The following is an 11527-nucleotide window of genomic DNA, read 5'->3' as shown; positions in this document are numbered from 1 at the left end:
CTTGTTGTCTTGCATGTGTTTCAAAATCAGGGAAACTTGAATAAGATCATTACAGTTCATCAAGGGAAAGTCGGCAATAGTGAAATCATACTGCTTGTCATCTGCTCGAACAACAAAATATCTAAAATTTTGGAGCATGTTCTCGAACATCATATCCTTCTTGATTGACAACACCTTCTTAATCTTCATTAAGGACCAGACTTCATCTTGATTCTTTGCCAATACAGCATGAAATCTGATTTTCATGTGAATATAATCATCAGCATTTTCAAATTTCTCACTGATCTTGTATTGAGCCGTTATAAACAACATTTCGTTGATCGGAAAATCCAATTGGCATTTGTCCGAATTTGTGATGTCATAGCTCCTTTTTGGCTTCTTCTCAAACTCATACATTTCACTTCCCACCACCTTTGATTCAATTGTTTCATATGAATATAGCTTCGCAGGATCACCCTTGTTCATTGTTGGTGGATCACTTTCCCTTTGTCTCATGATACTCTGCACTTGCCTCAACCTTTCAATTTCAGCTTCTGCTTCTGCTTTCTTTTCCTCCTTTGATTTTTCATATGCAATCCCTTTCCCTTTACCAACATCATTCGGTTGAGGTTTCGCACTTGAGCTTCCTCCTTCTTTTGACCCAATTGTTAATTCCTTTGGCAATTAGTCTTGTTGTCATTATAGTTGAGGAAATCGGCATTGTGAACACTGACAGGGTAGTTTTAAGTTGAGTAGAAATCACCTTTCCCACGGTTTTCGCATCATCATCTTTACTTCCTTTTCTCTCTCCCCCTTGCACCCCTATGAAAGCAGGTGGGGCATTCTTTGGTAATAGAGAAGTAAAGTTTGCAATCGGGGCCAATGCTTTCTGAATAGCTTGCTCTAAGGTATTGACTTTGAGAGACAAGAATTTAGGAGTCAAAATTGTCTGATGAGTAGTTTGCGAAACCAATGTTTTCAATTCAGTCACCAACTGAATAAGTTTATCAAACTGCTCCTTATTCTCCTTTTGTTTGGCTTCGATAAGTGGAGCAGGAGATTGAGAATCAGTGATAAGTTTGTTAAGATCAGTGGCAACCACATCAACCTTCTTTTGGACCTCCAAATGTTGAGAATTAATATCTTGAAGCTCTTTCGCAATTTCCTTCTTTAACTCTTCTACCTTGAGATTAACATCTTCCCGGACCTTTTTGACATCCTGTACAAAAAGAACATGACGTTCTTTCGTAACAGTTTTCAACTCAGTGACAACCCCATTAAATGATTTTCCTTGAGCTTGAATGCGAAGCTCATTGTTCTTGTCCAATTGATCAACTTTCTCAAGTATTCTCTTCTCAACTTCTTTGATCAGATATTCCACCTCCAATCCCAACATAGATGACTTTGTACCAGAATCAGCTTGTGACTGAATAATGGCATTCAATTTTCGATTCAGGATTTTAAATTGCTTACCTGACATAAGCATATGATCAGGTATCTCCTCCTCCTCTGAATCGAAATGTATGGCCTCAAAAGTCCCTCCAAAACCTCCTCCTTCAGTTTCATCATCAGACATTGGTTGCGAAGGTTGAGGAGTTTCGGGTGATTGTGATGGAAATAAGGTGGTAAATGGATGTTGTAAGGGATGATCAAAAATTGAGGAAGTAGTGATAGTAGTGGTTGGAAGAGAAAATGGTGGTAATGAAGTAGAGACATTTGCAGAAGATATGGGTAATGAAGCAGATAAGATGATAGGCAGGGTAGTTTCGACACTTGTGATAGGTGCCCCCATATCAGATATGTTGACAACCATATCGGAAGTAGGTACCTCCTCAGAAACTGATTTGGTAGTGACTACTTCAAGTGGAATAGATGTTGTGGTGGAAATTTGCGAAGTAAGAGGAATGGAAACAGATGGAAGAGAAACAGTTACCACAATGGGAATGGAAACAGGTGGAGTCTCCGAAACAACTTCTTTATTGGAGGATTCGTTGTGAATGATCATCTTGCGTTTCTTGTGAAGTGTTTGTTTGATATGCTTCGCAACCTCTTGAGCTCGTTTGCGCTTTGAGCCAGGAGAAACCGGAGCTGGAACATCTCTAAATGCTACCCCCTTACTACTCACCTCCGTCTTGCGAATATTAGGAGAAGAAGTCGTTGTCTGCGAAGAAGAGCGAAGTTTCTTTAATACCCCATATTTTGAGGGTATAATCTCCTTCTTCATTTTTGTAGAAGTCTCTTCTTTCTCAACCTCTTCAGCTTGGGAGACTTTGGAAGATTGAATTTTTGCTTCCTTCTGAGTTTTCTTCTTCTTCTTTGAGGATTCTTCGGTAACGTCCAGTAACACTCCAGTCTGCACAGCTAGATCAAAAATTTTCATGTATCTAACCAAAACTTTGTGTGTGGAGGGCACTTTGTGAAGCATCGCATCCGGAATGCGTGCTACGTTTGCGAAGATATTTTCATCATCTTCAACCACTTTTGGGAATTGATACAATGAAAATTCCACAACATCTCCACCTTCTGGAACTTGAATACCTTCTTTTGTGTACACCTTTTCGAGAATTAGGCTCCAGTACCTTGCACACAAAATACCCTTCTCAACATTCGTGTTTTCAAGACTTTTGACAAACTCCTTCCATAGTTGAGTTCCGTAATCAACATTAATATCATAGTACAGACCCATGACCATCGCATACACTTCCATGCGACCCCTGTCGAGACCAATAGTCCTCCCTGTTAAACATCGTAGAAAAATACCAAAGAGAAAGTTCCACATGCAGGGTATCCCGGACTTCCTGAAATCACTGATCTTTTCAAGAGATGGCTGATGTCCCATCTCATTGAACATGAAAATAATTTGGGAATTGATGGGTTTAAAGAACGGAGGGTTATTGGGAATGTTCAAGAAGTCAATCAACATCTTCTTGTTAAGACGAACCCTCTTGTTGTTCATCATGTTGAAGGTGATAACATCAGTGGCATAATTGTAGGATGCATTTGATGCCGCCATGGACAACCAAGTCATCGAAACCGGAAAAGAACTGAACATTGTGGTGGAAAATGGAGACCTTTTGAGTGCAACGATCAACATTTTCAATGCTTCAGGGTAGGATGAGACATTTGGATCAACTTGGTAGTTTGTGCTTTAGATCTTCATGAGAGATTGTGAGAGAACTTCTTTAGTGTTGGATTGAGTAGCAGCCATTGTTAGGGTTTGAAGAAGATGAAGAATCAGAGAATTTAGGAGTGTGTGTGTTTGTTCGCGTAACCATATACAACACTCTTGAATCCCCTTTTATAGGTAACCTGAATCGATTTGAATTTGAAGCGGGATGCATTTAATGAGATCCGACGTGGCACCTTGAAAATAGGACCATTACTGCGAAAAGGTAGCCATGCGTCAAAAAGCAACAGTCGCTTCACCTAGAAAATCGGGCAGAATTCCATACGTCACGGACACACAGCCTGTCAATATTCCCTTTATGGAATTGTAACCATTATGACCCTTCGCATGGAGGCTGGGCTCTTTCACTTTTGGGATGAAAAGAGAAGTCATATGCCAGATGTTTGAAATCATCAGCCTAAGTTGGTATTACTTAGAACCTCAAGGATTTCGTGAGTGCAGTGTGAATCAAAGAAATAAGATACGAAGCAAGTTAAAAAAAAAATTTGGAATTCTGTGATGTCAAAAATATATTTTGACATGAAGGCAGTTAAACCCTGGGCAAAGGTTGCTTCGTTAATCATCAAGAGAGATGATCAACAGCTTGTGTAGGTTCCTGTGAATTACAATTGAATACTTTTTGATAAGTATCAAAGGGCTTCTTTTGAAAAGTGAGTGTTGGGTTGGTTTAAAATTTTATTACACATCAACCTTAACATAAGGTGAGAAATTGTAACTGAAATTCCAGTGTAGTCAGTGACAAGTCGGCTTTTGAAAATGTTTAGCATGACAAGGATATGCGAATGAAACTCACATAGAAATCATATTCATAAAAAAATTGTTGTACTGGATCTTGTTGGGTAACAAACATCATGGGTTTCGAATGTTTGATCAAGACCACGCATGCGAATTGAATATGATTTGGAGTTTCGAACTTTGGTACTGAAACAAAAGTTTCGTCAATTTCTGGAACAATGTTCCCCGTAAATTTCTTAAGGTGTAAGATGTTTGAGTTTCAGTTTCATCACGGACTCATGATGTCAGATCATAAACACATAATTTTTGTATATCTAAGTCTCGATGGGTTTGATCAGAGACCTCTCAGACATACGTCTTTGTGTGTGATTTGTGTGAAGAATTTTGTGATGAAAAAGATTGGTTATAAGATCGAATGTACCTCTGTTATATGTGGACCAAACAAAAAACTCTTAACTCATATGAGAAGAGTAAGGTAGCTCTTTTGACTAATGCGAATATAAGCCTTATTGGGAAGAAATTCTCATGTGATAACACTACTAGAAAAATTGCCTTTTATGATGCTCATTGCGCGTCGTAAAAGGCTCAGACGACACACAAATGTGCGTCATGGAAGGCATTGTCATAAAGAGAGACAACACGCATTTACGACGCTCATTTATAACGCGCGTTTACGACACACAATGCGTATCAAGGAAGGCCCTATCATAAAGGAAGACGACGCGCATTCGCGTGTCGTAACCTTACGACGTGCGTGTTAATGACACACAATGTGTATCAAGAAACCCCTGTCAAGAAAGGCCATGTTATAAATAAAGATGACACATATTTTTGCGTATCATAATTTTAAATGTTTAAAAAAAATATTCTTTATAGATTTACTTATTTTCAAATTAAATTTGTATTTAATGTTTCATAATAGAAAATAAAATATCATATACAAAAAATAGAATCCATTGCATAAATTTAATGTCATACAATTCTATTTCTTACAATATATAAATTTGCATCTAATCTACTATGTACATCAAATTCCAACTAAGTAAAGTTGCATCTTGCCTTCATAATTCTTTAAAACTAATGCTCCAAACAGCTAATGATATGGATAAGCAGTTGTACATTGGCCCATCTCACTCAATAATGACTTAGCCAAATTCAACTCCAAGTCTCTTGCTGATAATGCTGCAAGATTTAAATCAAGTGGCTTCATATTCCTTTCTTCCATCAACTTTAACTGATGCACAAAATACATAGTAACAAAAAAAACATTGTAGAGCAAGGGGTAATTTGGGAAAATGTGAGGGGTATAATGTAATAAGAATGCTAATACTTAATACCACTTTCATGCCATCATGGAAACCTGTTGTGCATTACATAAAGGCCCTACACCAACACAAGGTGTGGGTTTGATTATAATCCTCAGCTGTTGAACCAAATACAAAAAGCACGTCAGAAGAATAAAACTAGATGTAGATGAAACTTCAAAAGAGGTTGACCCATCACATTACATAAAGGCCCTCCACTACCTTAAGCAACATTTGTAGAAAAAGTACTTCTTCAGGTCTAAGGTTGCCTTCATAAACGGTTGTGTACTGTGGATTATCTTAAGGGCATCACTATCACTTTGCTCTTTAGTATCCTCTGCAAAACAAAACAAAAAATATATATCAAAAAATGAAATTTTTTTATAGTTTTATATTATAATTATGCCTAAATGTCCTGCCCGATGATCCTGCCCAACAAAAAAGCACACAAACATGATTAATGACTAATACAATGTATTCACTAATTCTAAATAAATTGACTTTATTTACCCCTTTGCAGATTCTAACTACTAATACTAATTTCTTATTGCTAAAAAGAAAAAGAAAAAGAAAAAAAGTCACCTATTCTTTTAATTCTGGAATATTTAAACATGCAATCAAAATCCCAAGAGCAACATCCATTGTAGAGGCAAGTTCATTTTCAAATTTTCTATGTCTATTTGGACGTGCAGCTATTTTGTAATTAAAAACTTCCTGTTTTAAAGCATTCCAATTAGTCAGAGTAGAAGTGTTTGTGAAGGCAACTGATTCATTGCCTGAAAAACTAGGAAATCTGCTTTTCCCACATAATACCTAGAATTTAAATTTAAATAAATAAATATTTAAAGGAAAACTGAAGAGGGAAACAATATATGACAAAAAAAATTTGGTAAAGCTTACTTTTTGTTCATGTGATCTTGACATGTAAGTCGCACTATTTGCATTGTTGGTGGCCAATTTGCTGCAAGCCTAAGAGAGAAGGGTATTTTAGGTATTTCAATAATAATCAGAGTCAAACATTTTGCTTAAATACTATGTGATGTCATGTCATGGGTGACTTATGATTCAGAATTCGATGCACTCCGGTAACCCTACCATTTTTTTACAAATCAAAATTAAATTAAATAATATATTTAAACTTACTTCTAAGCTTGTAATAACTACAGGCTGACGTTGTCTCTGACCGGATTAATTCCCTTGCATCATTTATCTCACACTTATATTATTCCAATTTCCAAATAAATGATTAATCATAAATTTATAAAAATAATGCTCCAAATGTGAATATTGGTTATTATATTTATATTTATACCTCCCAGACTTTGACATATTTTGATTGTGCTGATTGTAAAGCACCAGTTGATTGTTGGGTGAGACCAACATTAGCTGCCGAAGCAAAAGAACCAGGTACAGTTGATGTAGTTGACATTGCTATTGATGGAATCACTGATTGCCCAGATGAGATTACGATTTGGGCAACCGGAATTGTGGATGCCATTCCGCTTGATATCATGTTGGACATATACACAGCCATGGGATTTGGTATTCCCATGGATGTTCCTCCAGCAATTGTTGCTTGGTTGATGATCCTTGCTTGTGATAGGTTGTTGAGAATGTTGTGATTTACAGTGACAGCTGGACGCATGGGTGGTTGTATATTACTCACAATTGGCTTCATATCTTGGATTCCATCATTACTTGATAACATTTCTTGTGAAACTGATAATGGTGATGAAATTTGCATGGGTGGTGTAGGACGTGGGACAGGTGGCACATGTTGGAATGATGGTGCAAGTATAGGCACCGGTACAGGTGGCATTGAAGTAACCATTGTTAGCTCCTGAAATTTTTCAAAAATCAACAAAATACCCTTTTCTGTTTTCTGAAAAAATAAAAGGTTTTCAATGGGACTTACAACTTTCACGGTTGCAGGAGGAATGTTTCCCACAGGAACTGGTTGTCTATTCATCATAGGCCCATTTGTTATATATATAAAAAAAAAATACAAAATGTTTATATTAACTAAAATGAAATGATATGAACATGAATTTGAAACAAAACCTAGTGGAATTGAAGATGGAGGGGGGCTGAAACAGGAGGAATTGAAGTTGCATCTACTTTTATAGGACTTTGAGAGGGCAAATTTGTAATTCCTGATCGACATAAAGCAGCACGAGCCTCCATGAATGTTTCTGAAATGAGTACAAGATAATGTGGATTTTTCACAATAACAATTGTAGGATCAGCTGCTGAAGGGTTCCTTTTTCCCTATAAAATCAAATACAATTATTAATTTAAGGAATATATTATATAATAAAATAAGAAACTTACTAAAAAAAATAAAATGTAATCATTAATTATCGCATTATAGACTGCTTTGAGTTTCGGAAGCTGTTTCGGGCATATAACTGATAAAGAAACGGAACACTACTACGAAAAATTCATATAGGTGTAAAAACATTTAACATTAATTAAATATATATGTATAAATTTATTTATTAATAGTTTAATACCTGAGCAAATGCTTTAGCTATAGTTTCAACATCTGATAAACGACTTTCTGATTGTGCTTCATTGTTATCAGTTGGTTCTATTTTTTGCATTGGGGGTTGATAAACTAGTGTTGGAAGTGGATAAGGATTACTTGCAGCAACAAGTATGCAATGTATTTGAACACCTAAATTGTAGCTTCATTTGTTTCTTCTATTCCAACAACTCTTATATACGGTTGTCTAATAGCAATTACTCCTTTGTGACTAGATCAAAACAGAAAAAAGATTGCAGATTTAGCTATATTCAAAATGTATGAAAGTTAAATGTTATTGGTGAATAGATAAAGTGAAAGTATTACGATGTAGATGTCTTTGAAGCTTGAAATATGCTGTAAAATCCCATTATAGTCAATCTTGTATCAGGAACAATTGTTTGTACAAGTTATCTGTCTACAGATAAAAGCATGTTCCTTGGTAGCTCACCAGTTGGGACATCCTAAGATTTAAAAACAGGCCAAAAAGTTCTTTTTACCACTTAGAAAATCTTTAATGACTTTTTTTATTAAAAAGATTCAACAGTTTAGGGCATATTGACAGCTTATTGCATTTATTTACTGATTTTCATTTACCCTTTCATCATACGAAAATTTTAATGCTTCATTATTTTTTGACTAAGTAATCTATTTTGTTAGTTATACAAAATGAAAAATGAACATTTTATTAACATACAAGATCTTTATTATATTTTTTACTAATTAATGTATTTTGTTAGATATATAAAATAATAATAAACATTTTATTAACATACAAAACCTTTTATTAATTCTTTTCCTAATTAATCTCTCTCTCTCTCTCTCTCTCTATATATATATATATATATATATATATATATATATATATATATATATGTTTTCAGTTTTCCTTCGTAAGAGTATCCCTTCAAAACTAGATCTAATATTTGTTTTCAGTTTTCTTTCATAGTCGTTTGATATAGATAAACATGTAATTCTTGATTTTAGTTCTAAGCTTCATTGCTATTCCATCAAACAAGTTATTTTTTTTTATCATTTTGTAACTAATAAAGAAAAAATACGTTAATTTGCAAGAAAAATGCTCATACAAAAAACACATTAAGTTGATTACCTGTTTCTTTAGTAGCTTCCATCAAGTTTTTTATGAATATCATCCATGTCACTCAAAACACCCAATTCCATATCCTTTAAGTACCTGTAGCAGAAACTAACTCCAAAAAATGAAAAACATTCTTTTTTAAGAACGACACTATATTAAAATAAAAAACCAAAACCACCGAGAAGCTGCAAATTACAAAAAGGTAAAACAGAAAAATAAGAGAAAAAAACTAATACAACACCATATAAGTCCAAGAGAACTACACAATTACAAAATCCCTGCAGGAGATAAGCCCAGATGAGATGCCATCAGGAACACCACCATATAATATTAGAGGGGAAATATCACTCCAACAAAGCTCCAAATGCAAAATCAATAACAAACTAGGCCCAAACAACCTTCAAAACAGCTCCAGGGGCGAAAATGTCATAAAATGGCAAGAGACAGCAGTGTGCCATGTATGAACTGCAAAATAAACACAAAATCTTTGAAGCTAGTACCTGGAGAGGATATCCATAAATAGAAAAACCATAACAGATAAGTAACAATCCCAAGGGTATAATGGACCAAACTCGAAATAAGTTTATATCTATCCCTGAAATGACGTTGAAGTTTTCAACCTCGAGTGTCAATACCAAGCATATCCCTGGAACTTTGTGTTGTTGGATCGATGTATATCAGGAACTGCAAAAACAGGAACCGAAAAAAAACATGTGAATACATATCTAGAGAAAAGATAAAAATGCATGCTATCATAGACCCAATTAGCACTTGAGTATCATAAAGAGTACTCACACCAACAGACTCTAAACCCTTGCCAATTGTGATAGTTAAACGCACCAAACACACACACACACACACACACCAAGATACACTTCATCTGACCCCCTTCCCCCTCCCGGCCCACACCCACCCATAGACCTGGAGATTTGAAGACAGATTGAAAATTTCCTATCAAAGCCCACAGGGAAGAAAAATAATTATCAAGTTACACATTACAAGCACCGAAGGTGATTGACCCCAAACTAACTAATCTAATTTGTGCCTTTTTGCCCTATGTTTTATGCAGGAAAATAAACATAACTTAATATCATCCACCAGTTTTGGGAAAGATATCTTTATTTTCCTAAAAATCACATCGTTCTTTGCAACCCAGACTAACCAAAGCACAGTTCCAACAAACGCATCAGTTACTTTCCTTATAGTTCTACTGGACTAAATTTAGAATAAGATTTCGTAGGAAAAGCTTTGTTTCAAGCGAAATGCATCTTTATGAGTTTTAATACCATCATTTTATCACCGAAAGTTTTAAGTATCATAAACACAGGAGGGAAAGCAAAAATACTTGATTAAGTTAAGTTTTATCAAGTCTATGAGACCATTTTTTTTCATTACCTGCATATGATTCGCTTCTCATGTACTTCTTCTTTACGTGGGGAAGATGCAGGGCCCCATTTGATGTTTGTGCTTTATCTCAATTTCTTCTTCGTTACCTGCATTTTCCCAAAGAAATGATATCAAAAGCGTTGTGCTTTATCTTAATTTTTTAAATATATTTTATATAATTGATTTCATGAATCAATCATGGGAATCGAATAAAGAAGAAGAGGGCCGGTGGTGATGGAAGAAAAAATGATCGATTGAAGACATTGAGATTGAAGATAGTTGAAGACGTCTGAGGATAAAAATATCAAGAAAATTTACCTAAAACTTTGAATCAACAATCCAATGAAATCAAACCGGAAGGTGAAGAAGGTGCGACTTCATCCAAATTCTCATCATCATCATCAGAATCATTTAGGGATTTAAATTTGGGTTTTTCTATTGGCGTTTTAGGGATGATGTACTAGGGTTTTTCCAGGATGCTGATGTAGGTAGGTTTTAAAATCAAATTGAATCATCGAGGATTTATATGAATGACTGAAATATGAAGTAGCGATTTTCATGTTGAACTGCTTCAGATCTTCCATATCTACAAGATACACATGAATAGGTATCATGAACCATTTTCAATAGAATTTTAGTGAAAAGAACATCAACAATATAAACATGGACTCAGAATATTGGTTGATGTAAAATATTGCTAACACCATGCTTCAGTAAAGATATCAGTGACAGCTTCCGGAGAGATTCTCGGTGTACATCTCCTGCCTTTGGAATCTGAACTTGACGTCATCATCGACAACCATAGCTTCAGTACAGATATCAACGGTACCGTTCTCTTAAGCGGCAGCCATTAAGACGAAGACCTAGGGCTTTTTCTTGCTAACTGAAAGAGGCGGGGGGTTTAATTTTTGAGATTCAATAGGCGGGTGAAATCCCGCCTTTAAAATGCGCCTTTCATTAAAATGTTATAAAGCGACACATTTAGATGATGCAAATTTTATGAAAGGTGCCCTCCGCATTTCCTTTTTTTCTTTTCTAACACTAATTTTAGGGCACGCACAAATGCATGTCTTTTATCCTTCAAATTTTGCAAAACTGACATTATTTTTCAAGGCGCGCACTAATGCGCATCCTCTATCAGCGAGTGTCATTGTTTGCGCGTCATTAAAGGACAATTTTCTAGTAGTGTAATTTCATTAAGGCTTTCGTTTCTCACACATAGAGTCATTCGAGGCTTGAGTCAACATGCTGCAGCATACTTCTAGGGACATCCTAACTAGTACAAAGTTGAAAGGCTTGAGTCAACATGCTGC

The 11527-nt window shown here is 35.5% G+C and overlaps 1 protein-coding gene across 1 annotated transcript; it reads right to left on the bottom strand.

The window, feature by feature from the left end:
• Positions 1 to 6395: 6395 nt before the first annotated feature.
• On the bottom strand, positions 6396 to 8100 carry LOC145095893 (mediator of RNA polymerase II transcription subunit 25-like). The gene is made up of 6 exons (XM_079033706.1): positions 8057 to 8100; positions 7719 to 7893; positions 7568 to 7632; positions 7269 to 7474; positions 7121 to 7188; positions 6396 to 7045 (listed from the first exon to the last, which is right to left on the bottom strand). Exons 1-6 carry the CDS (start codon positions 8098 to 8100, stop codon positions 6512 to 6514), a joined length of 1092 nt encoding a protein of 363 aa, XP_078889832.1. The 3' UTR covers positions 6396 to 6511.
• Positions 8101 to 11527: the final 3427 nt, after the last annotated feature.

This window comes from Lactuca serriola, chromosome 3, assembly GCF_051521515.1.
Source record: "Lactuca serriola cultivar US96UC23 chromosome 3, Lser_US96UC23_V15, whole genome shotgun sequence".
NCBI lineage: Eukaryota > Viridiplantae > Streptophyta > Magnoliopsida > Asterales > Asteraceae > Lactuca > Lactuca serriola.
This window is presented reverse-complemented; position numbering and strand designations above follow the sequence as displayed.